Source organism: Sceloporus undulatus, chromosome 2, assembly GCF_019175285.1.
Source record: "Sceloporus undulatus isolate JIND9_A2432 ecotype Alabama chromosome 2, SceUnd_v1.1, whole genome shotgun sequence".
Lineage (NCBI taxonomy): Eukaryota > Metazoa > Chordata > Lepidosauria > Squamata > Phrynosomatidae > Sceloporus > Sceloporus undulatus.
In genome coordinates, this window is record NC_056523.1 from 298942739 (window position 1) to 298970497 (window position 27759).

Sequence of the window (27759 nt, forward strand, 5' to 3'; positions counted from 1 at the left end):
TCATGCGGGAATTGTCCAAGGGCTCCATCATTTGCCCCCTTTGGCAAAGTACCATGAACTTTTTGCCATGGGGACGCCTTGGCCAATGTAGAAAGACAAGAAGCAGGCCAGTGGCTTCATGAGGGTTGAACTTGCAGGCAGAAGTCCGTGGGCCTCACTCAGAATGAACAGGAAGGTCCCTAGGCACAAGGCTGTGTTTTGAAGTGAATGAAGCAGTCTTCATGACTTCAGCCTAAACATTAGGAAGAACTTCCTCATGGTAAGAGGCAGAGCTTTTTCCACAGTGTAAGATGGTGCCTCAGAGAGTGGTGGGAGTCTTCTTTGGAGGTTTTTAAACATCGGCTGGAAGCCCATCAGTTGGGAGTGCTGTGGTGGTGTCTTCTGCATGGCAGAAAAGGGTTGGATTGGATGGCCCCTGGGGATCCCTTCCAACTCTTGTGATTCTACCACCATCAGGGGTAGAGAAGCTTACCCTATGATGTTGTACTACAGCCTCCATCTCCCTGGGGCCATCAACTATCACAACCGTGGCTGATGGGAGTTGTAGTTCAACTTCACCTGCAGGGCTCCGCTTCCCTGACCAAAGACTGTTCAGCCCAACATTTTGTTTAGAAAACTACACCAAGGGGCCAAGCTCTCTTGCATGTGGCTTCCTCCTGCTTTGCCCCTGGGAGAGCCACCAGGAGAGTCCCAAGGCCTGCAAGGTTAGGAGGCAGGCATAGTAGTCTTGTTTATCATGTCTCTCCTCTGGGCTTTGGACAGCCAGCAGCCCTCCTGCTGGCCTGGGCCCTCTCCTCCTGTGGGGGTTCCATGAGGCCCTCCCTCCTCAGCCTCTGAAGAGGGGGCCAGGAGGAGCAGCAGAAGAAGCAGGAGATTTCTTGGCCTGTCAGCGCCCCCACCCCCGCCTCATGGCCGCAGCTTGGGCCCAGGGAGCCATGTGGGGATCCATGTGTGTGTATGTGTACAAACACAAGAGGAGCCTCTCTCTGTGTGTGTACTCAAGAGAAGCAAGTTCATGTGTGTATGTGTATTCAAAAGAAATGTGTGTGTTACTCCAGAGCAGGGGTAGGCAACTTGCGGCCCGGCGAGGCCTTGGGACCAGCCCCAGCCCGGTCCTGCCGCCGATTGCCACCGGGGCCTTTGGGGGGCAATTGTCTATAGAAGCCTCAGAAACATACATTTATATTAACTTTTTTTAAAAAATCAGCAAATTTTTTCGCATGTCCTCCATTTTAAAAAAAAGTGTCTTCCATTTGAAAATTTTGTCCTACATTTGTCCTGGTTTATTTATATATTTAATTTTTTAAAAAAATCATTTAATTATTTATTTATTGGCTTCAGCCCCCCAGTTGTCTGAGGGACAGCAACCCAGCCCCCGGCTCAAAAAGGTTGCCTACCCCTGCTCCAGAGGATCAGATTTGTATGTGTGGTCAAGAGAAGTGGGTGTGGGTGTACTCAAGAAGAGCCAGTTTATGTACATGTAGTCAGGTGTGTGTGTGCACTCAAGCGGAAAAAGTATGTGTGTAAAGAGGTGCTTGTGTGTGTGTGTACTCCAGAGGAGCACGCAGGTGTGTGCATGTACTCAAGAGGAGAAAATGTGTGTGTGTACTCAATTAGAGCAAGTTTGTGTGCATGGAGTCAAGAGAAATGTGTGTCTGTACTCAAGAGGAGCTTGTGTGTGTGTGTGTACCCAAGAGGAGCAAGTCTTGTGTGTGTGTTTGAGCAAGTGGTGTGTGTATACTCAAGAGGAGTAAATGTGTGTGTGTGCCTGAGGAGCAAGTGTTATGTGTATACTTCAGCAAGTGCTTATACACAACAAAAGTGTGGGTGTGTGTACTCAAGAGGAGCAAGTGTTGTGTGTGTGTGTAGTCCAGAGGAGTCACTCCGTCCCACCGCCGGGGGGGGGGGGGGGGGAGGAGGGCGGGAAAGCAGCGCCTGAGCTCCGGGCCGAGCTTTCTCTTTCTCTTTCTCCTCCTCCTCCTGCTCTTCCTTCGCTGGAAAGCAAGGAAGGCGGGGAACTCCGGAGCAGGACCTGAAAGGCCAGGGCGCCCAGGCGCTCTCTCCCGCGGCCAGTCCGAGAAAGGAGCCCCCCAGAAGCAGAAGAAAGGGCGGAGGAGGCTGTTCTTAGTACCCTTCTGGAGGAGGATGGGCCCCCTCCTGCTCCTGCTGCCCTTGTAAGGCGGGGGAGGCAAGGAGTTCCCCTCCAGGGCTGCTGCCAGAGGAGCCTCCTCCTCCTGCTGCTGGGTTTGCGAGGCTGCTGCGCCAAGAAGGGAGCCAAGTGGAGCCAACAGGAACCCAGAGAGAGAGGCAGCCAGGGCAGCCTGGGCTCTGCTTCGCTGGGGATGAAGAGGGAGGAGCGGGAGGAGCTGCCCTTGCCGCCCCCCTGAGGGCCCGGCTGGCCTCCCTCCTCCTCTCCCCGAAGAGCGCTCTTTTCTTCTCCTCGGACTTCTTCCCCTTCTTCTTCTTCTCCTGCGGGGTCCCAGCAGAGAGGGCCAGGCCTTTCTCTCTCCCTCCCTGGGCTCCCCAATATGAAGGAGCAGCCCCTGGCTCTGGGCCCCGGGCTCCCCCTTCCCCCTCCGGGCCCCGCTCCTCGCCCTCGGCTGGCGGGCTGCTATGGCAGGAGGGCGGCGGCGGCGGCGGCCCGGAGCCCCGTGAAACGCTTGAGGACCGCTGCTGAGCGCGCCTTCTTTCCCTCTCTCTTCCTGGCAGAGGAGGCCTACCAGAAGCTGGCCAGCGAGACCCTGGAGGAGCTCGACTGGTGCCTCGACCAGCTGGAGACCCTGCAGACCCGCCACTCCGTCAGCGAAATGGCCTCCAACAAGGTAGGACTCCCCCCCCCGCTTTCCCTCTGCCGCCCCCAAACAGGGCCCCCCTTTCACTCACTCACTCACATCCCCCCAAAGGGTCTCCAAGAAGCCAGGAGTTGACATTCATACATCCAGTTGGAAGGGACCCCAAGGGTCATCCAGTCCAACCCCCAATATGGGAGTGATTTGCTCGTGTCCCTCATTGTTTTCCTTGCATGTCCTCCATTTTGGCCCTCCTTTTGCATCCTCTTTTTGCCAGGACCTGTCCTCCATTTCTGTCCAGGAGGAACACCCCCCCCCCCCCACACACACAAAAGTCCTTCATGTTGAGCAGGACCAAGAAACCAGGAGTTAACACGGATATATGAGCTTTGATTTGGGCATGTCCTCCTTTTTATTTTTTGAATGCCCTCCATTTTGGCTCTTCTGTTGTGGTTCGGGTGATCAGAGGCCCTCCTTTTGCCAGGACCTGTCCTCCATTTAGGTCCAGAAGAACTTCTCAAAGGCCCTCCATGTTGAGCAGGACCAAGAAGCAGGAATTGATATTGATGTATATGAGTAGTTTTAACCTTCATTTGGACATGCCCTCCATTTTCCCCCTCAAATGTCCTCCATTTTGGGACACCTTGGCTCCCTTTTGCAGTTAGGGTGACCAGAAGCTGCCCTCCATTTCAGCCTTTGGTCCAGGAGGAACCCCCAAAGCTCCTCCATATTGAGCAGGACTAATCAGCAGGAATTGGCATTTATATATGGGTGTCTTTAGCTCTGGTTTGGTCATGTCCTCCATTTTTTCTTGAATGCCCTCCATTTTTGGGATGCCTTGGCCCCCTTTTGCGGTTAGGGTGACCAGAGGTCCTCCTTTTCCAGGCCTTGTCCTCCATTTCAGCCTTCTGTCCATGAGAAATTCCAAAAGGGCCTCCTTTTTGAGTGGGACTAAGAAGCAGGAATTTAAATTTTTATGAGTGTTTTGAGTTGCAATTTGGTCATGTCCTCCCTTGTTTTCTTGAATGCCCTCCCTTTTTGCAATGCCTTGGCTTCCTTTGCAGTTAAGACATCTGGTCACTCTGCACAGACTCCCTCAGTTTCTCCTCACGTAACACACTTTCGTACCTGGCCTCCTGGCTACTCCACATCCCAGGCATTGTAATCCTGGTCTGAGGTTTAGCCAGGCCACTCCTGAAGGCAAACTTGCATGGAAGTTCACCTCTTATGTACAGTTTGCCAGTTTAAAATGTGCATGCATGCCTTGTGGTCCTGAGGTGCCCCAAATCTAGGGTGACTAAGATGTCCTCATTTTCCAAATGTCCTACATTTCAGCCTTCTGTCCAGGAAAACTTCCAAAATGTCCTCCCTTTTGGGCATGACTAAGAAGCATGAGTGTTACTTAGCTTTTATGTTGTAACATTCTGCATTTTTCTTGAATGTTGTGGTTCCTTGCCCTCCTTTGTGGTTGTGATATCTGGTCACCCTGTCCAGATCCCAGGGACAATGTCTTGAGGTGACCATCCTAGGAGCTCCCTTCAATAATGGGATGTTGTTTCCTTTACAAAGGGATGAGCTCTGGTGGGAAGTTGAATTCTCCTCTTTTGTTTGTGTCTATGAGTGTTCTCTGGTTGATTTTTCCATAAAGGTTTCCCTCTCAGGTAGAGTTCCAAAACGTTGCAGTGATCTCTAATTTTTAAAAAAATAATTTTAATTCAAAAACTTATTTTTACCAGCATAAAAACCATACAGAAGCTGTCCACATTTAACTCTTATTACATTTAACAACAAATATTCCAATTATGACCCACCCACATTGCACTCTGACACCTTCAACTATAATACATATTTTCTAATTAACCATTTCATGTAACTATAAAAACTAGTAGAATCATTCATCACACAGGAAGAGAAAAGAACAGCGTCTGTGAGCAACAGTTGCATTCAACAAATTACTCAGGTTTAGCTGTAAGAGTTGTGGTTATGTTACAACATAAATGGCCGGGAAGAGAAAGTTACAAGAAAGGCCATGCTTGTGGTACAAAGAGGTTGGTGTGCAACAAGTATTACATGTTGAAACAAATGAATAAAATGTAGGAGATACTAAAACGAGCACTTGCAGAGGAGAAGCTGTGCACACTGACTTGGTAAGTCCCAGTGATTTAAATGGACTTACTCCTGAGTAACTAATCTGAAATTTGATCACTTTTCTAAAAGCAGAAAGAAAAATTACACATATATTCATCACAATAGGAGGACAAGACCGCACATTTCTTTTTATGCTACAAATGAAACTCAGTTATAGTAAAATACATTTAGAGGAGTAATGCTTTCCTATATTTGTGCCACATTTATTACTTTGGGCATCTTTCAGTTCTCTTAACCTTTCTCAGTTTATCTTCTTCATTTAAAAAGTTGTCTGTAGAAATAGTAAGACAAGAAAGCAGTATCTCTGTTGCAAGCCCCTTGAGCATGTTTATATATTTTTGTTTACTTAATCTGATTTATATCACACCCTTCAAAGAGACCAGAGCAGCCAATAGCAGAGAGACCAAGACATCGGAGACACTGAATCAGTCAATAGTTTCTTTCACGTCCTTTTCAGTACTTGAGAGATGGCTGGGTAATGAAGTGATAGCATATTTAATCTAATAACATATTTAAGATCCTGTAGTATGGCTGTGAGAGCCAGTATAGTGTGCTGGACTTGACACTGGGAGACCAGGGTTCAAATCCCAGTTCAGTCGTAGCCTTGGCCAAAATCTCACCGTAGAGGAAGGCAGGGAAACTATGGCTGAGTCAGGATTTGAATCTCTAACAAATTCTTCCAAGAAAACACTGGGATAGGTTTTCCTAAGGGGCAATTTAACTTGTTTCTTTTCTTTTAATGACAGTGAATTCAATGTTTTTTTACAAATGAAACTAAACTGGGATTGAAACTTTCAATTTAGACATATGCAAAATGTGCACAAAAGGGCAGTTTCACACATTGCACAATACCCAGGTTTGCCACAAAGTGTACTTTCAGTATGGAATTGTAGTCAGATCCAGTTCCTGGATGAATGCTCCTACGCAACACATTTATCTTGCATTTAGATACTTGTTGCATTCACCATTTTAAGTTTTCAGGAAAACATTTAAAATATACATGTAAAGTTTTAAAACTGTAATGTCTCAATCCAAGTTTTGTGGAAAGCGAAAGAATGATAGCTACAAACAAAAGTGCTCAAGAAATGGCTTCATTTGATCATAGTAAGAGATTGTATCATTCTCTGCCCTCCTGTCCTAAAAACAAAACAAACAAAACAGTACTTGATCATTTTAAATATTCCACCAAACTACCTCATTGAGATATTGAGCTTAATTCACCAGTTATATGTTTAAATGACATTTTTATGGTCCTAAAATTTAGGGTTGTGGTTCTTATCTCCCCCCCCCCCCCCTTTAAATTAATACTTCTTTTGTTAACTAAGGGCCCATACAGACAGGCCAAAATAAAGCTGCTTCTGGTCACTTTGGAGGTATGCTGTTCTTTTCATTCTTTCAAAGCATTATCATCTTTTACATAACTAAAAAGTAAACTTCATTAAATATTGGCAGTTACTTTCCTTGAAAACATTATTTAACAATAGCATGTCTTTCAGTTTTCTTGCAGAGATGTTTTTATAGACAAGAACATTTGAAAAAGTGCCTTGTATTGTGGATGTGTTCACTAGTTGGGAAATATCCAGTGATAGAAGGAAAGAGAATATTTCTTAAGTGATCTTTTGCTTTGCTTTAAAATTGAGACCATACAGCCAAGGTTCCCTGTATGAGTTGTTCAATGAGCTGAGTTGCCATAGCCACTCTGAAGGTCAGCCTGAATGATGTGATCTCTTACATCAGCACTGAAAGTGTGCATTGCAGGCATACAATAATTGGTCCCGTTTTATCCATAAAACGGGAATGTGGATGTCTTAATTTCTTTACCGCTGATTAAATGCAATGTGTCAATAACCTGACCCATACATAGCAATGCAATCATATGCTTGTTTACTTGCAAATAGTTGTGATTTTGTGTGTCTGGTGGCGCAGTGGTTAAATGCCTGTACTGCAGCCATTCACTCAAGACCACAAGGTTGCGAGTTCAAGACCAGCAAAAGGGCCCAAGCTCGACTCAGGCTTGCATCCTTCCGAGGTCGCTAAAATGAGTACCCAGACTGTTGGGGGCAAATTAGGTTACTTGCTAATTAGCTTACTTGCTGTTCACCGCTATGATCTTTGGAATAGCGGTATATAAATAAAACAAATTATTATTATTATTATTATTATTCAAATTGCCTGTCAGCTTATGGCAACCCCATTAATTTTTCACAGGGTTTTCTTAGGCAAGGAATATTCAGAGGTGGTTTTGCCAGTTCCTTTCTTATACCTTAGGAAGCAAAATTTGTTTGCAACCAAAATGATAGGGTTAACTCCAAAAAGCTCATATTCTATGGGTTGGTCTTTCAGGGGTCTTTGGTATTTGCATTCCCCATGGAAGTTTCTGGGCATCATTTCACCAGTTTTTAGGTGCTAATCCTGCAGAAGTCTGGTTTAAAGAGGCTCGGGATTTTATTTATTTATTTATTTATTTTGTGACTACACAGAAAAATGGGGAAATCTTCTTGTGTGCCTCCCTCCCTTATTGGGAAATCAGTGTTATCAGAAAGTCTCTGCATGGTAACTGTAAGGGGCAAAGGTGTGTGTGTGTGTGTGTGCCTTCAAGTTGCCTGTACCCCTTGTTCAAAATAAAAGTAACCATTGTCTATTCATAAGAGAGAATGCCATTCAGAGCTTAGTTCATTGAAGATGTGCATATGTGGTTATGTGTGCACATAAATCAAATATATTTACTTTTTTCAAACATTAAAAATAACATGAGTGCTTTTGACTTGTAAAACAAAGCCACATAAATAAATAGAGTTTGCATTTGCGTAGCTAGCTCGGATTATGTTGACAAGAAATACCACCCTTTAAGAACCTTATCTCCTGGACATAAACATAATTTAATCCAATACACACAGTTGAGTAGCATTTCGTAGAAGAGGATTTCGTAGCTGGCTCCTAGAGCTGCTTCTGCCCCACAAGCACTGGCAAAAGCAGCTTGCAGAAAGCAGAAGAAAGCTGTGACATACTAAAGCCCATTCATATAGTATATTTCTGATTCATTTTTAGTTTTCCGTACCTCTTGTAGATATTGCAAATAAAAAGTGTGTGGAAGATGCACAACAGTGCCTGCTCCTGCATAATGTTAGTATAAGAATTTCTTGAGAGAGAGACAACAAGGATTTATCAGACTATCTAAGGCAGGGGTAGGCGATCTTTTTGAGCCGGGGGCCGGGTTGCTGTCCCTCAGACAACTGGGGGGCTGAAGCAAAAATAAATCATTAAATATATTTGTTAGAAAATTAAAATATAAATAAACAGTACAAATGTGGGACAAAATTTCCAAATGGAAGACACTTGTTTAAAAAATGGAGGACACGCGAAAAAATTTGCTGATTTTAAAAAAATGTTAATATAAATGCATGCTTCTGAGGTTTCTATAGACAATTGCCCCCCAAAGGCCCCGCAGCAATCGGCGGCAAGACTGGGCTGGGGCCGGTCCCAAGGCCTCGCCAGGCCGCATCCGGCCCGTGGGCCGCAGGTTGCCTACCCCTGATCGGAGATTCCTATTTGCTTTCTTTTAGAATGCTTATATAGTAAGGAGATAAGCACTACACAGGCAGCTACTCTCCATCTCTTTCCCCTCTCCATACAAATTAATGTATATTGAATGTAGTTATGTGTGTCAAATTGTACAGTCGGCCCTTCTTACACACGGATTTTTTATACACGGATTCAAGCATACAGGGTTTGAAATGTTCCAAAAGCATAAATTTCAAATACAAACCTTGATTTTCCATTTTTTATAAGAGACAACCATTTTGCTATGTCATATTTAATGAGACTTGAGCACACACGGATTTTGTTTATACACGGGGGGCTTTGGAACCAAACCCCAGCGTATAACAAGGGTCCAGTGTAAGGCTGTTTTAAAGAAGGCATACGTTTACTTCCCAAAAGAGTAAACACAGTAGAAATGTTTCCCTTCCTTTAACCTTTTCAGCTTTCAGAATTGCTACCTTGGGTAGCTTGAGATAATAACTGTAAGATGGGAAAAAGTTAACTAGTACCTAAGTTGTCTTGAATAAATATGAAACAATGAAAAAGAACTCAAAAGTGTTGTATTTTTATAGGCATTATCCAAATCTGGCTTTTTCACAAAGCATACAGTTTAGGAAGAAACTACCTGTTGAGATACTTTGATTTTCTCAGCTTAATTTCTTTCTTAAATCAACGTTCAGTTAGTAATACAAAAAACACACACCTTTCCCAATCACTGTGTGGCATAGTGTATGGCTGTTTAGAAGAGTTGTAACCATAGCAGGTTCATACCACCAGGTCCAAGCCTAAATACCCTAAAAGAACCAGATCCTCTCTCATTTTGGAAGCTGAACAGGGCAGCCCGGTTAGTACTTAAATAGGAGACACCAACAAATAGCAGATACTGTAGGCTGTCTTCAAGAGGTAGGAACTGCAAAACCACCTCTGAGTATTCTTTGCTTAAGAAACCCCTTGAAATCATTGGGCTTGCCATAATTGGCAGGCAACTTGAGGAACACACACACACACACAAGGAGAAGTAGCATGGAATTAGGGGGGTCTGGGCAGCACTGGTGAACTGACACTTGGATATCTAAGCAAGAGACAATAAAAGGGAAGCCACCTCTCTGTTCTGGCTGAGTTTTAATTAGAACTGGGAACCCAAGCAAGAGTAATTTTAAGATTGGTGCTTCCTACTTAGGAATTAAGTCACTACCCTCTTCATCTGGGTAGCAATACTAGGGTACAAAAGAAGATAAGAGATTACACACACCACACCAGAAAAGGGAGAGATGAAGGAAACATAACATTTCACCTGCACGCGGTTGTGCCACACACTGAGAAGGTTGTTTTGCTGCACTGCAGCCTACCGTGTGTAGTTGTATGGGAGTGTCTTAATATCCTTTACGGAGGGATTCAGGCAGATCAGAAAGGATCAGAGCTCCCTCCTTATACACACACGCACATGCACACACCCTGTCTGAAAACCTAGGATTGCCTCATCATTACATCAAACTCTTAATGCAATTTGGGAATGCAGACAGAAACTACAAAATAAATGTGAAATAAAACATAACCACCAGCCTCCAGTGCCACATAATGTTTTATAGCTCCTAATTAAGGTCTGGGGAGAATGGTGTTAGGGAGAGGTGACAGACCAGGGATTCCTTCTTCCCTGCTGTAAAATGTGTTGATGGATACAGTTCTAGATGTGGAGGTGGTAGAGGATATAATTCTTCTCAGAGACAACCAAACAAATTGCAAATTCTTTTTATGAAGTAAATTTCTCTGCCACTATCACCAACTGCTGCTAGGAATTTGGAATATATTAGTAGATCCTGCTCTTGGTCACCCACACTGGTCCTCAGTAGGCTGGTTTGAGTTTTTGGAATAGCCAATGCATGTTAACTGTAATATGCCACGAATGCTGTATAAGTTTCAGCACTGTGATGCATTTTTGTCCAGCATTATAGATTGCCATTACAGTGTAGATTAGAAATTTGTTCCAATTAAACAGCAAGAATAAGGCTGCCACATCAGTTTAAAAGGATTACTATCAGCCAAGCTCCTGCATTTCAATTGTGGAGTATAATATAATAAAAAATCCAACGTGTAAGGCAGTTTGATGCTTTGTTGACCATTCCAGGATCAGAAAGCTGGTATAAGTCCCATGATGTCTGCAGCTTATTATCTTATGTAACATCAAGCAGTGAGAATACATTGTTATCACAATTCAGCGTGGATTTTTGAATTTCTTGGTTTTCTAGAGGAAAAAAGACATGCAATCAGCACTAATTATAGGTATTTGAATAATGTGTTGGGTGCATTCTACAAGTCCAACTGTTGGTCTACCCAGTCCAGTAGTCCACTCTGGGCTTTTGGGTGTTCTGGGTCATTCCTATCCACTGCTCTAGTCTTTTTGAGACTTCAGTGTAGGGATTAAACCTGGGTTCTTGGGTATGTGCAACATGTTTCTACCAGTCCACTTAAGGTCATTCTTCCAAGTGAAAACGGAATAGTATTGGGCAAATCCCATTACCCAATGGAGCTGTTAAGCCTTGTTGTAGATGACATTTCTGAAAGTATTCATTCATTTTAATCCAAACTCAGTAAGAGATACTAGGCATACCTCATTAACAAAACCTCTGATGAAGAAGGGTCTTTTACAGTGTCTTTATACTCCCTAGCACCTGCTTTCATCAGTTTTTCCTTTGCTAGCTGGAATATATATCTATATCTATCTACTATAGATATATATTACAGTGGGTACCTCGGATACGAAATACCCAGGTTACGAAATTTTCGGGATACGAAAAATCCCATAGGGAATTATGTGTTTCGGGTACGAATGTGTTTTTCGGGTTCGAAAAACTTTTGGTGCTTTTTTCGGCTTTTTCGCACGGAATCGGGGCTTTTCCCCTTAGCGCCTATGGCAATATTCGGCTTACGAAGGCTTTTCGGGTTACGAACGGTGCCACGGAACGAATAATTTCGTAACCCGAGGCACCACTGTATATATTTAGCAGCTCAACTTTGGGAAGATGGTGAAGGAGGATTGTAGAAACACAAACTTTTGATGTTAGGTTGCAGCAGTATGTCTACAGTAAATAGGGTTGCCAGTCCCCGAGGACCTCCAAACGGGAAAAATGTAGGACAAGGTTTTAAAGGTAGGCCGCTTTTTTTTTTTAATTTCCTTGCCAGGAAATTAAAAAAAAAGTCCTACATTTTAAAACCTTGTCCAAGGCCTCCCTGGGGCCTAGGAGCAGCGTCCCCCAGCCTGGAGGCCTTGGAGGACTCCACAATTGCAGAGCCGCTTCCAAGGCCTCCCTGGGGCCTGGGAGATAGCGTCTCCCAAGCCCCAGGGAAGACTTGGAGGACTCCGCGATCGTGGAGCCGCCTCCAGGGCCTCTCTGGGGGGTGGAACCCGGGGGTGGGGCCAAACCAGGGCGGGACGCATGCGACCGCCGCCCCAAACCGGGAAAGTCCCACCCCCAGGCGGGATATGGCAAGCCTAACAGTAAACAGTGCAATAAAAAGCTTGAGCTGGGAAAGAATGGGAATCTACTGTGGCCAGTTCTATTGTAGCTTTGTGAGCTTGACTGCAGTAGGCAAGGTGAGCAGCTGCTTTCTCCAGAATCTCTTACTACGAGTGTATGAACAGCAAAACAGACAGAACAAGGGAGAGGAGATAACTCTATCTCAGACGCTGTAAGAAGCATAGATCTATACGTTTGGCCACCAAAACAAAAATATATAATAAAACTGAAGGCCAGTGGGGGAGGGGGGGGAAATCACTGCATATATTTTGGAAAAATAATACACTACATATATTTTGGAAGAAAATATACAGAAGCTGTCAAGTGTTTAGTAGAGTTTTCGAAATGTTTTTGTTGTCTTATGAAAGGCTTACTTGACCTGGCTCTTTCGCCAGCTGAACATACTGAACATAGTGAACATCACTTTTTTGGGTTGTGGTGGTGTAGGAACCTGTAACCACACAATAATGCCCAGGAACACCTCTAGTTCATTAACTGGGGTATACTAGCAAGTAGCAAGTACATTTTTATATTGCTTACCTATGTTCTAAGCAGTTTACAAAGTGTAAGTTAATTGTTCCCAAAAGCTGGATACTCATTTTAGTGTCCCACTGAAGGATTCCAGGCTGATTCAACTTGGAGCCCCTGGCTAGTATTGAACTCACCACCTTGTGGTTTGTGAGTGAGTGGCTGCAGTACAGGCATTTAACCTCTGTGCCACCGAGGCTCCTTTTACCTGTACAGTATATACTTTCAATATTGCCACCATGAAGTAATGAAGCACTTGGAGCATGAGTAAAATGTAGGTACTGAAGCTGTTAAATGACATGGTACTATTTTAATCTTCCTTGATTGGTTCCAGTACAGTTTAGAAGGACATCTTTTTATACCTTAGTATACGGAGGTGTTTTTTTCCCCCTTTCCATAGATAGTGAGTTACTGCAGAGAGGAACTGGTATCATTGGGGTGGAGTTTTTGCTAGAGTCCCTATTATACTCTTATTCAGAGAAGCAGACTCCAGAGGATGTAACACTGACCATTTCCTCCTCTCCACCTTTTTTATCTAAAAAAATAATAATCGAGGCGGGGGCTCCCTTTTTTATTTTATTTCCTCCTGTGTATGGACACAGACATTTTCGTCTGACAGTGCTTTTGGAAGACCTTGGTTGACAATATTTATTTAAGAATCTGGCCCTAGGTTTGTAATGAAAGGTAATTTTTCCCCAGTGAGATTGGTCAGCAAACCTGTATCAGTTTGAGCTTTCTTCTATCAGTTTCATTCACTGATGAGAATTTTACTTGACTGTTGAATTAGGTTGGTCTGCAGTAAGCTGTACCTTTGTTGCTCCTTACTTTTGCTGTGATCTGTCATACAGATGACCTGAGTTGTTTGGATGTGGGCCAGATACAAAGACACTCAGCACAGAGGACGATGGGATTCTAGGACCACATCAGAATGACCCTGCATCAGTGCTGCCTTTTGGGCTATAAATTATTCATGGCTTGCAGGAAGGGATAAAGCAAAGAAGTGTAGTTAAATATTTCTTCATGTGTTCACAAAAGATTATATTTAACATATTAATTAAGTAATACCTTTCTCCACCTACGCACCACCTTCTTTTTGTGCTGCTGGCATGAGATACAAGGATCTTGAGTCTTTGTTCTACAGTGGAGAAGAAGGAGTGCCTCATGTTTTAACCGTACTTGCTCTAGGTACTGCAGGAGCACACAAGGCTTCCACTCAAGTAACCATGGAGATGAGCGTGGGTGGGATGGGTAGGCATCATTCTCCCCACTAGAAAAGACTTGCAGATTCAAGGATAGGGTGCAAAAAGCAACTTGCTACATAATTTTTCTTTTCCTGCGCAAAATAACTTTAGATTCCGCTTGCACACAGTTTCAGCAGTAGCACAAGTGCACAGAGGGAGTTCTTCACACTTTATTGAGAAAAAAGCTTGTGAACAAGGAGTCTGGCAGACAAAGGCAGAACTGTCATTTCTGAGAAAGCGTTGCCAAGGAAGTGGAATGGACTCCGTCAGAGAGTTGATGAAGGAAAAGGAAATTTGGTGGTGGTGATTCAGATCAGGAAAGTTCTCCCATAGGTCTGACCTAAGTTCCCTAAGCTACAACTGGATTATTATTATTCAAGACGTCTGCAGTTGTCTAATTCTACCCTTTACCCTGCATTTTCCCCTGAGGTCTTAAAAGCTCATAGTTTGGTGCTTCATTTTAATATCTGAAATACAGGGGGACTAGGGTAGTCTATCATAGATCCAAGCTAAAGCAGGCACCTACGACTGCTGGCATGGTAGTCTGAGTGAATGGAAATCTTTACCATTGTGGAAGACAAAAGACTAAACAGTTCACTTTCAAGAATATTCCAGTCACTCTTATAAGTGAAATCACAAAATAGAAAGGAAATATTGCATAGATGTATGAATCTGTCACATATATGCTAAGCAGTTCTGAGATACATAGCATCTCCAATATTTTATGACTACCACTTGCAGGTAGACATAAATATACTTTTCATTTTATCCTGTGATTTTATTCATGGGAGTGACTTGCAAGCATGAATTTCTTGATGCTGTGAATTTCTTGATGATATGAAGTAGCTGTGAGTGTCTGAGGACAATATTGCCTCCCCAACTCCAGTGTCCTGGTTTTATGTGAGGACGGCAAGTTTACACTGCAGGTAGGAGTTCTCTTGCTAGGGACATAAGCACATTTTTCTCTTCTACCATCTCTAAGAAGCTAGCTTGTCATCTCATATTCTTAGACTAGAAATTTTATGAACAGAAGAATGCAACTCCACAGCTATGGTCGATTATGACCAACGGCATCCTCTAAATGTGTTGAGCTACAGCCCCTTAATCTCTTAGCTGTATTTGTTGGAGAGTGTTATCATAGAGAAGGCTACATTATTCTAATCCAGTAACTCTCCATTGTGAGCTGGGCAGAAACTGCACCGGAAAAAAGTCAGTGTTACCTAAATGTTTGTCTAATTCTACTCCCCCCTTTTCACCTTCTGTGATCTTATGAGTGAATAGTTTGATACTTCATTTTAATTTCCCAAAAACTTGGGAACTGTTCTTCTCATTAGTCTATTGAGAGGAATTGTGTATCTGCTTTATTTTCTTTGAGAAATTTAAGATTTGCCAGCAGGTCTAGAGTGTGAAAGCAGTGGCTCAGGAAGGTAGACATAAAATTGTAGGAAATTGTGCTTTTTAGTGTATACATCCTCAGCTGAAGAATATGTTTATTGGCTTGTAATTGTTGATAAACCACTGGGAAGCAATGCAAATACCAGTGTAGATTCCAGTCTACCTTCTGCTTTGCCCTGTCTTAAATTAAAGGAGTTTCTTTCCACTTGTATTAGTAAAAACATTTGGTCCCTTTCTTCCTTTTCATTGCAGTTGTCTTGTAGATGAGTTCATGGTGTTCCTTACCCATCCCATTGTTCCTACACTATATCCTAAACCAAAATGTTGTGTATTCATTTTTAAAAGTCATCCAGCTTTTAAAAGAGCAGACACATATTTGTATTTCAATTTTTTTTCTCCTGATGTGAAACCATATCATTAACCAAGTTAAAGTATGAACTGGTGGCTGAACCCCTAAACAGTGAGCTGATTTCCTACATCTGCCTGACAAAACAGCTTGAATTCCATGAAACCTTTTAGTATAAGAAAGCTTATTAGGGAGCAAGCCCTATTGAACATAGTAGGACTTGCATCTTGTGTAGGTTTGCTCTATTAATCCTAAATTAATCTTAACTCCCATTCTGGGGTATATGGAATACTTCAGAGCATAAAATATTCCCTGATGTTTGACTTTTTCTTTGGTAGTTTAATAAGGATTGCTTACATGAACATAAAATTCCGCTGTTCTGAGAAATAAATTCCACATATGGCTGATATATCAGTCCTTATTCCATATTTGTTTAGGTTTTTTTGTTTTTAAATTAAAATTATTTGAAGGTGGTTTTGTTACTTTATGGTAACAAGCTGGTATAAATTTGAAGGAATGAAAGAATAAGAGAAGAAACTTAGAAACAAGTGCTTCAACTTCCAGCTTCATGCCCTATATTTTGACATTCTGTTGATTATTACAACACTGCATTTCTACTTCAGAAGGCCATTTGGTCCTTAAAGATTAAATCAGAACCATAAGATGAGTTGCATTAGGGGAATTATGTTGTTGTGTGGGTTCCATCTCCATTCCTTGTAAATGAATTGGAGCTAATATCTTTTTATTGGACACGTTTGTTTAAAATGCACAATGTAAGCGTTTAAGTCACAAATAAGGGACATTAAGAAAAATGAGTTTCCTGCAGAATAGGGCTTCTAGGTTCAGATCTGTGTGTTTGAGCATGTGTTTTAAGAATTGCAGAGAATGAAACATACTGCGTCGAGGGACTTCTCACAACATTGTAACCATAATTGGAAAAGTTTCTGTTTTAACATGTGTGCAGTTTTAAGAGGGACTATTCTGAGTCCATATCTGAGACTTTCAGCTGACCCAGATTTATGAGAAGTTAGTGCAGTGATGGTTGTTAGAATGTAAGCTAGGATATGCAAGCAAGGATAAGCGAGTCCTGGACCATCCTTCCCAAGGAATAGTGGTGCAGATCATTCTCTAACCTTCTTTTTTCTTTTTACCAATTCTAGACAGGCTGCACCCTAGAAGCCATGACTATACACAATTTTCTAGATCCAGTTTTATTAGTCAATGATAGGCCAGGTTAGATATTCCTGCAGATTAATATGCTATTGCCGCTAAGTACCTATAAATGTCAGAGGAATACTGGGGAAGCTATTGGTCCTCCATGTATTTTGAACTTCTAACAGTCCTACCCAATATGGCCAATGGTAGTCCAAAAAATTTGATGGCCCAAAGATATTCCTGAATCAGTTGTCATCGGTGTGCATACTGGAACCTCTAGTTTAGTTCTTTTAGCTGAGTTATGTAACATTTAAAAAAAACTGTAGAGGAAAAAATAAGTTTTTGCATTTTGTGCTTTTGTATTCATTCTTTTATCAGAGTGCTGAGAAATGTGTGTAGATGTCTGCTGATTCTGTGGTTGCTTCATAATTGAAAGTCAACTCCATCCGATTTGTGTCAACATGGTTAGTGATGTAATAGCCTCTGCTCCTGCTAAAATGCTACATGCCTGGAGTTGTCTGGAAACTGGAAAGTCCATTATTTGTGTTATCTCTAAATTTATAGTGAACGGGGCCCAGATACATCAGTGTGAGCTAAGCCTTGTCTCTTCTAAATAAGTGAGGTCATTTGGCAAGGTGACTGGACTAAGTGGATGTTGTCTTAGTTGAACTGGCAGTGTTGGCGGCCAGGAACTCTTTGAGACTTGTCATTGTCTTCCTTCTGGATTATGTCTTCCCTTGTCTCTGAGGGCAGTCTCCCATCAAATCCTCAGGAGAAGCAAAACAGACTCTCTTCTACAACCAAAGGAAAACCAATATATTTCTTAAAGTTCAAAAGAAAGACTCACTTGCTGTTTGTGAGACTTCAAGGGGGTTCTTCTTGCTGCTGTCAGCAGCTTGATGTTCCACATCTGATTTGCAAGAACTGAGATGGCATTAGATTATGCTAAACTTGAAGAGGTCCATTTGTTTTGTTACTTACAGCTGTCCTTCTCCAGGATTTTATTTTTACCAGCTTGCCTGTAGGCTCCCACCCCCATACATACACATACACACCAGTCACAATACACTGTATCTGGGGAAATGGGGCTGCTCTGTGATTTGTATGCTACTTACCCATTCTTAAAATTGCCATTCTATGCAGAGTTGCAGAGAGCATGCTCAAATTCCTCAGCATCTCTGTCCTCTGCTGCATGCTGATCACCTCAGTGGCTGCCGCGGGCTCTCATTACTGGCGAATAGCAAGCTGTGCTGATGCAGGCACCATAATAGGAAGCACCTAGGCCTGTCATAAACAAACAGGTCTGAGGGAAAAAAGTGCAGGTCTGACGTATGGCGTGTCCATAGCAACGAGGAGAGATGAGGTTGTCATTTTGGAGTATATGCAGGCTAGTATAGCTCTCTACAAGAAGCCAGAAAGTACCTGACAGGATTCAAAAGCTGCCTCTGTCTGTGCATTAGAGGTTTTGTGAGAGAATCTTGTGTGTAAGAGACTGCTTGCAAAAATAGCATCTTTGAATATAAACTTTCAGGCCATTGTTTTAAATGGCTTCTTTGAACTGATCCCCGCCCCCTCTAGAAGCACAGGACAAAGTTTGCTTGGAGAATGATAGAGCACTTACTTCTAAAAAATGCTTATCTGACTATTCAGAGTCTATTTCTTTGGATGCTTAGTCATTAAAACGGAGTGGATACAAATTTTCAGTAAGATGACTGTGAGTTCCTTGCATTGTGAAGTATGGCCAAAGTTTTTTGCACCTGAATTTTGGATCCAGGTAAGGCTCAGTTTAATGTTTGGTAACAGGCCAGTTGTTTCTCATTCTTTTTGTTTGTTTTTTCTGTTGTAACTTAAATTAGCAAATACATTTTTACAGCTTGGAAAGAAAGTGGATCTACAGCAGTTAAATTTTAAATGGCTGGTTATTGGAAGTACTTTGAAAGCTTGATGGTATGGAGATGATATTGCAGTGTGTAAAATGATGCTCTCTGATGCATGTGCTGGGAATCTCTGGGACTGGCTAGAGCAAATCCTTGTTTTTTCCAGTTTAAACCTCTCCCCAGTTGAAAGCACTGCATTAAAAACTGTCTCGGCGACTGAGAATTATGAATGCATAGGGAACTGTCCCAAGGATTGAGTAATATTGGGAAATGCTGCTAAAAAAGAAGTACGTAATATTTTCCCCCTTCTTCCATTGCTTTTCTGTCTACGTAATTGGAGTTCTTTACAGATCTTACAGAGAAATCAGAAATAGGAACAATGCGTGATTATAAAACTGAGAGTATATGGTGGTTACAAGTCACAACAGTAGAAACTGTAGTGCATACACACACCCATACACACTCAAAGAGGGAATGAGAATTTGTATAACTGAGTTAGATTAGGTCTGAATTTAACAAAGGGTTTTAATTATCACCCCAGAAAGATTGGCGAACTGATGGTGGCAATATGTTTGTTGAATAAAGTATCTCCAGGCACAGCTGCGTACATCCATACCTGAGAGGAAATGCTTTTATTGAATTGTGAAATCTTGAATCATTCAGTGGACATGGAGTAGTATATAAATATGAGAATGAGATCACCTTAAACTATTCTTGTGGAAGCTGAATCTTTCCTTTCTGCAAATCTTGTCCTAGCCCCTGAAGGCAGGAGCTCTTTTTTAAAAATAGAATAGTTATGATTTGTTTTTTGTTTTGTTTTTTCTGTATAAAGCAGCCAAAAGTGCAGATAGAAAATCACTGGTAGGCATAAAAGCAGAACTGTGGAATACTTGCTGTTCTGTTTCTGCCTGCAAGTAGTTCTCCATGCTTTTGGAAGATTTGTAGAGGAAATTATTTTTTTGCGGCTATTCAGTTCCTATACTTCAAGGATGAATTCTCAATAAACAGCATGAGTGGAGTAGAAGCCTGCTGAACAAATCCACTGTTTATTTTTGTGGGTGTGTCTTGCTTTGTTGGACATTTAATTGAGTTGGCCATATTTTTCTTAGCTTCATTGTTACTGGAATGTTTCTGAATGGCATAGAGTGGTTACAAGGTTTTGTGTCAGCTTTCTTATGTAGAACTAGTGGCATGGTTTGTTGCAAATTCTGGAATTAAGACACTTCTTTTTTCAGTAGTCTGTAGGTGTAAGTACAAGGATGATGGTTTTCTCTGACTCTTCTCCGTCCCAGAAATGTTTAAACTGCAGTAAAAAAATGAAGAGCTGAAATGGTATTTTAAAAGTAAAATGGCCTTAAGCAAGGCAGGTGGTCTAAAATGGTGGCAAACTAGGTAAGATTGGAAATCCAGCTGGAAAAAGAACTGAAGAAAAAATGTTGCCTAGGTTGGGACTCTTGCCCTATACTGATATTAAGGTCAGGAAAGTCATTAGGCAGAGGGGATGAAAGAGGAATTGCCACCATAGGGAAAATGGGAAAGGATTGAATGGGCCTTTGGGGGCAATAGCTACGGTATTTAAAATATCCCTTCTTCTGGACTAGTATAGCCTCAGTCTAGTGTGGTTCTTTTGAAATGGAAGGGGAATAGACACAGTGGCCATCTACACAGGAAAATAGCAGCCTACAAGAAGACTGGCGTAACAGTTTGAATGCTGGGACAATTAGTGATAGTTCTGCCACAGGACAACTTAACTGAGTTAATGTCATCTTCTGGTACTAATGCTGTGGTCCAAAACACACTGCAGAAATAATTCAGTTTGAGATCACTTTAAGTGCCCTAGCTAGGGAAATCTAAGAACTATAGTTTTGTGAGACATTTAACCTCTGTCAGAGCACTCTGGTGCCACAATAAACTACAATTTGCAGGATTCTGTAGCGCTGAGCAAAGAAACTTAAAGCAGTTTCAAACTGGATTATTTCTGCAGTGTATGTTGCATCCTCCTGTTCCCTCCTTCAGTTTTGAAAAACATGAAGAAATCCTATCTTGCACAGAATATGGGGTTCCCTTCTACCTGCCTTTTATATCCTGTCCAAAAGGTGTATTCAGGAAAGAGTTTCATTTGAAATGTTGTCTAACAGTATTCTTTGGGCTGGAAGTACATACAGAATTTCATTGCCACCTTCAGCGTTTCTTCACATTTTATGTGTTATCCAAGAAACAGCAGCTGTGGTCTTGAATGAAGGTTGACCTGCTGGATGATCAAACAACCATAATTTGATATAGGAAAAGAAAAATATTTTATTAATAAAAATAACTGCTCATTTCTGTGGTTAGTTTCTGGGTTCCCCCCTTATTTCCGCTGTTAATATTTTATTAATATTAATATACCTGTCATTCGATAATAGTAATTCAATTGAAGTCTGTTTTCACATTTTATTAGCCCAAGAAAGGCAACAGCTAACCTCCTCCAAACTAAACTTGCCAAGAAAAAAACAGCAAGAAGATAGGGTTGCCGCAAGTCAGAAATTACCTGAAGGCACACAACTACTTTCAAATCTTTAGACTTTTTATTATATTTTTTTTGAAAATTGTAACAAATCCACTTTAAGATCTATTCTCTTATAGATCTATCCTCTTATTATATATAAAAGTATCTCTATACTACCCAGTATAGGTTTAGGGTGCCTTTATTTTATCCAGTATTTTATCCAGTATGAATTCTTAACTTGATGCAAGCTAAGGAAATGTGCTCCGGATATGGCATTTACTGCTGTTAATTGTGTGTGTGTGTGTGTGTGTGTGAGAGAGAGAGAGAGAGAGAGAGAGAAATATCTATTCAGTCCCATGCTTTTATCTTGACTTATGAGAAGTTCAGTGAAGGGATCCAACGCAGAATATTCTGTTTTGTTGATTTGTTTGTTTTCTCCTCTGACTCATTTTAATATGACACATTGTTTGGATTCAATTATGACTTGGTTCCTGCCGGTGAAGACCCCATTCTTAGTCATTAAAATGAGTTTGTATTGAATGTTTGTCTACTCTCTTTATGTCTTTATCATGTTGAAGTGGCTGTAGTCCATGTAAATTTAAGCCAAATTAAATGGGTTAGTCTTTCAGGAGCTTGCAAACCTTTTTGTTTTTGCTGTGACAAATAAAACTATGCCCCATGGAACTGACGAGACATGGTGACTAGATACGTCTGATTTCCCTTCCTCCACTTAACCCAGCCTTTCTCAAATAGTGGGGCGGGCCCCCCAGGGGGGGCGCGAGGCTCCGTAAAGGGGGGCGCGAGGCTCTGTATTTTATAGACAAATGATACTATTTACAGGCGCGGAGGGGGGGTAAAATTTTTTCTTTTTCCGGGGGGGGGGGCATGACAGAATATAATTGAGAAGCACTGACTTAACCACAGAAAATAGTGGCCATTACAGGAGAAGGCTTTGCCACTCTATATAAATATCCTAAAGGCACCAAATTCCCACCTAATTTTGGAAGCAGGGTCAGCTCTGGTTAGTACTTGGGTGGGAGACAGCCAACAAATACTAGGTACTATAGGCTATATTTCATAAGAAAGAACTGGCAAAACCACCATTCAGTATACATTGCCTATGAAAACCATATGGTTTCCCAAGAGGTGACGTAAGGCACATATATACACACGTGATGTATTGATAGAAGAAACAAGAGGTTCTGGATAGGGATATGCATCATGGCATAGGACACCTTCTGGAAACATTTTATTTTCTTGATTTGTAGTGTCAGGCCTGATTGAAGATTACATACAGATAGGGGAAACTAAACTGATTGATTTTTTTTTTTAAGTTAAAGAAAGGCCACTGTTGAAGAAGGTTGTTTTTGGTGCCTTTTGCTTCTTTCTAAATCCTCTATCCCAAGTTGCCAATCATGTTTGCCATTGTAAACAAGCATTTTCTGATTTCCAGAGTAGGGTGGGTACAGTTTACATGTAAAAAGCAGACACAGCAGCATTTTTGCTATAATAAGAGTTAGGATTTACTGCTGATTAAATATGCGGAGACAGTGTGATGTAGAGATTTGAGTAGTTCTATGACTCTGGAGAGCAGGGTTTGAATTCCAGTTCAGCCATGTAAAACCATTGGGTGACCTTGGGCAAGTCACACTTTCACAGCCTCAGAGGATGGCAATGGCAAATCCCCTCTGAAGAAATGTGCCAAGAAAACCCTGTTATAAGGTTTGCATTAAAGTCACCATATGTCTGAAATGACTTGCAGACAAGCAACACAAATATGCCGAAGTTTGTTCAATCGAAGCATTGAACAAGCTTTTACTATCATCAATATTTATTAATGCAAGTTTCACCAATTTGAAATTATATACTGTATACATATATTTGTAACTGACTTTCCAGCATGTTAAATTATTCTCTTTTCTCTTTCTCGCTCTCCATTCTTCGATATCAAAGAAAAATCAGTGTGTGTTTTAAATGGTTGTGATCTAGCTGTATGGAACATATGTCCTGTTGATTATTTAACAATAAGTACCTACTAGGTTCTTTTAATGAAGCTGCTAGAATTAATAGTTTTCATATCCTCATATCCTTTTACTGAAGTTAAGAGTGGATTGAGCACATTTGGGATTTCAAATTGTAGAACTGTACTGACTAATGGATTTATTGCAAAGAAGCTTTTCTGAGCCAGAGCCCACTTTATCAGATGCACAAAGCATTCTCTTTATTTTGAAGATGTATGTGTACATTATATACAAAGGGGACAGAAAGGTGGGAAGTGAGAGGGAGACAAACCGAAGGATTTGAAATAAATAACTGAAATGCAAGAGGTGTACTAGGTGTTTGACATGCCCATGCAAATAAGTCATAGATAAGCAATATGATGATGATTAGTGATAACACAATCACTCAACTTTTGCTGTGCTAATTTTCGCCTCTGTAGTGGAAGTGGAATCTGTAATCTCATTTGAGAACTAAGTGATTAGAATCAAATTTGGTGATAGTTTAATAATTTCAGACTGGAGTCTTTATTTGAAGTGTTTATACTGAAGAAGAGGGGTCAATGGCAGAATATCCTGAGAGACTCAGAATGTCTTTGCTCTGCTTTTTAGACGCTGTGGTACTACAGTTTCAGATTTGTATCTGTCCATTCACTTACAAAGCCCACTACATTCTTTGTCAACCCCATAGTTAGAGAAGAGGAGGACACTGATAGCAGGTGACAGCATGTATCACATTGGAGGAAGAACTGTAAATGAGCCCTTAATAACTAACTAGCTCCAGTGATAATATTACTTGGATGGATCTGAGGACTTTTAATAGAAACTATGCTTTTAAAGCACCTGCGTATCTCTGTGTAGTAGTCCACAGTATTGTTGGTGAGTAACCCACATGTTATAACCAATACATTATAAGCAAGACCATATCCACACATACTCTGTAAATGAAATATCATGGTACAAGATGGGCTGTAAATCACAGATGCTGTATAGCCAGTTTTTGTAGGAGACAATAATAATGGAGATGATAGTAGTTCCCTTCTGCCACCATACTATTGATGCAATCTTCCCCAGTGTGGTGCCCTCCAGATGTGTCATACTACAAGTTCTGTCATTCCCAGCCAGCATGACAATGTCAGTGCTGGTAGGACATATAGACCAATACATTTGGAGGTAACAGACTGGGGAAAACTGCAACAAAATTGCATTTACCAATTCATCTTCTACTGTGCTATAAGCCATCACCTACCAGCACTGTCCTCTTCTTTCCATAGGACAAAAGGTTGCTTTTGATGAGGAAGGATAAGTGCACACAAATCTCACACCAAAATACATCAGTGTTCCGAAATAAGTGTAAGAACATTTACATTCTCCCAGGACACTCTGTTGATGACCTGAAAAGCACCATGTTTAGGAAGAACAAACTGGAAAGGCCGATTTTAGTGTTACATTGCTGAAGTAGAATGTATCAGTAGATTTGTTGGTGGCATTCACTGAGATAGATTCAACAAGACTATTAGATTCTCCTCCATCATTATTTGCAAATGTGAAACTATTGCAGAAAGCATTGGAAGATTGTGCTTTCACAGATTAACTTTATGCAGTTGAGATTTATGTAGAATTGTCACAACACTACTGGTCCTCTTGCATTTCTTGTCTGCACTGCTTCTCCCCACCTTCCCTCTCTCCCTTGTGTATAATATATAAAGCTAGGGAAGGCTGTTTATTAGGGCTGCATCTTCCAGATTCCCAGCATGGCCAGTGGCACAGCATGTAGCAGATGCTTTTAAGTTGTAGACCAAAAAATAGCTTTACCATGTTCTTTGACTAGTGAGCTCTGGACCATAGCAAACCTTTTAATTTTCAAAGTGCAGTACAGCTAGGTTATTGAATTACAGTTTCCATAATGCCTTACAACTGTCCATTGTGGGTAGGGCTTCTGAAAGCTGAAGTCTAGAATATCTGGAGGACCAATGGGGCCAACACACACACACACACACACACACACACACACACACACACACACAGAGGCATATGCTTTAAGGGTTTTCATGAACTGAGAACTACCAGTAATGTGATAACTTCTAACTAACATGGTGAAAATTTAATAAGTTTGATCAGTGTGCAGTGCTGTTTTTCAGCATTCCAGATCTTCCATTTTGCCTCTCCACAAATTTTCTATTCCTCCCTCCCGCCTCCACTAGCAAATGAATATTTCATCAGCCAAATTCTGTGGCTACACGTTGTTCGGGGAACAGTCTCATCCACTTTTTTCTTTTTTTCTTTTTTTTTAAATTTTTTTTTGAACATAGCAAATCTTACAATTCCTTCAAACCTGCTAATTCCGTCAAACTTACTCATATTTCCCTGTTGCCAGTTGGTAGTGCTGCTTTGGCTATATAAGCAACAGCATTCACCTTCATCTTTTCATGGTGTTTTTGAATGTTCAGGTTTTCACAAACATTATTTGAGTAGTTTGGATTAGATTCAGTATTTCTAAATTTGGGGTGAACCCTTTTTTATGTCCTTCCACACATTTTTTTTTCTCTCTCACTTGTGTGTGCCTGATACTACTCATATGGTTTTAGCATCTAGTATTACGTAAACTGGAAAGGCACAGTCCCTCACTGTAAAGTGGTGGTCAACAAGTAGAAGAGTGCAGGTGGTCAGGAAATAGTTCACCATCAAATGTTAGTTGTCAGGCCTTTCCAGTTTCCAGTGACCACATGCTACAGCCATTTTGTTCAAGCTAAGTGGTTCTCAGTGCTTGAATGGGAGACCATCTGGGAATGTCATGGACTCTATGATGGAAGAAAGGCAAACTGCAAATGTGGCAAATAAATTACAGCTATAAAGCCATTGACATAATTCCTGAAAAGGGCTATTACAGTTACACAGCTTCCTTGCCCATTCTTTTTGCCTGTCTTTAGCATAAATTCTCACACTAGCAGTGTACATTATTGCCCAGTTAACTGTTAGCAGGAAAGGCCCAGGGCAGTATATCTGGTTTTGTCCAGTATGATATAGTAGCTTTAAGATTGCAAAAGTGCAGGAGTTTAACTCCTTATAACATCACTATTTCCTTAGCATTAAATGTAACTACAGTATTTGATGTGGAGAGGGTAAAACAACAAACTGTGTAGTTACATGTGTTAGTCCAAAATCTGTTCATGATTATAAAACACCAGTTTTTGCTTTGGAAGCTTTGGCTACAATTCTATGCACACTTATCTGCAAGTGAGCTTCACTGAATTCTGTAGGAGTTACTTCTGAGTAGATGTTATACGATTGTCCTTCCAGAATATTTATGTAGCTGAAGACATGGTACCTCTCTGTTTCCTATTTATATATGACTCTCTTTTTTCATTGAATATCTCAATAACAGACTAAACGGTAATCAACCCAGAAGCTATATGGCAAGAATTTTTAATACTGGGACAATGTTTTACATGAATAATATAAAATTTAAAAAATATATATTGAGTATATACTCAGCATACAAAATGGAATAAACTATTGGAGTAAGCCAGTACTCAATTTGTTCTTGCACAGGAATAGTAATACCATCCAGTTACCCTTTGCAAAAAGGGGGATGATAGTCATGCTTTAATAGCAACTGAAGCTTGAATCAACAAGTCTATGTGAACCAGCTTGCAATGTGCCTTTGAAATACTGATATCTACTCAGGGTGATTTATAGGCTTTTGCTCTGGCATGTACATGTTGGGGCCCTACTGAGTTTGTTTGTTTTTGTGTTAGCTCTGTTACCTAGCAGTCCATGGAGAGGTAGCTAAAAAAAAGTGACACAAAAAGAATTTAACAGGAATACTTTTTTCAAATTGGAGGAGCAGGTGGGGGGGGGGGGGAGACTAATCCTGCAGCTTCATTGCAGGCCTGATATTAAAGTCTGATTTGTTATTTTTCTTCTTCTTCTGGTATTAAAGTACATTTAATTTCTTTGTTTCATTTATGGCAATTCATGCTAATAGAATGTTAATAGGAAACATGCTAGCATTTAAGAAAAGTGTTGATCCCATGGCATGATATGCAGGCACATGATGTAGAAACTTCATGGAAGCTAAACAGGTCTGGGTGTGATTGGTGTCTGGATGTGAGACTGTGTAAGAATTTTATGTATACCACTTAGGAACTCCATGGTGGAAGAGACTGGTTCCTTTCAGTTGGTCACTCTGTGAAGTAAGTGTTGAACTAAATAAATCTTTTATCTGATGCAGCAGGGCTCTTCTTTTGTGGTTATAAATGCTGGTATATCATTACTTTTTTAAAAATTCATTACAAGTATAAAGGCACCTAGTCACTGTAGTGTTAAATATCCAAAAGGCTACATTTCCTTCTTTTAAAGAACTTTTGACACCCAAATGATTATAGGGGACAGAGTCTTTAAACCAGGGGTCGGCAACCTCCGGCCCGCGGGCCGGATGCGGCCCACACAGGCCTCGCCGCCGGCCCCGGCGGCTCTTGCCGCCACGGCCGCCCATCGCAGCTTTTCGCCGCTCTGGGCGCCACCATTTTGGGTGGCAAAATGGCGGCGAAGTCTCGTGCGACCTTCCCTGAGGTCACGCGAGACTTCGCCGCCATTTTGGGCGAAAATGGCGGCGCCCATAGCGGCCTCTGGGGCTATGGGCGCCGCCATTTTTCCGCCCAAATGGCGGCGCCCAGAGCGGCCGCTGCGGCCGCGGCGGGCAACGGCGGCGGGCCTCTAGGAGACCCGCTACCGTCT

The 27759-nt window shown here is 41.5% G+C and overlaps 1 protein-coding gene across 5 annotated transcripts in view; it reads left to right on the top strand.

Annotated features, from left to right (window-relative positions):
• Window positions 1-27759, top strand: part of PDE4D (phosphodiesterase 4D) — a 574941-nt gene that overhangs the window by 502755 nt on the left and 44427 nt on the right. For all 5 annotated transcript variants that reach the window (XM_042454656.1, XM_042454650.1, XM_042454653.1 and 2 more), the window contains exon 6: window positions 2710-2822. In XM_042454656.1, coding sequence (XP_042310590.1) covers window positions 2710-2822 — 113 coding nt within the window. The remainder of the gene's footprint in view (window positions 1-2709; window positions 2823-27759) is intronic.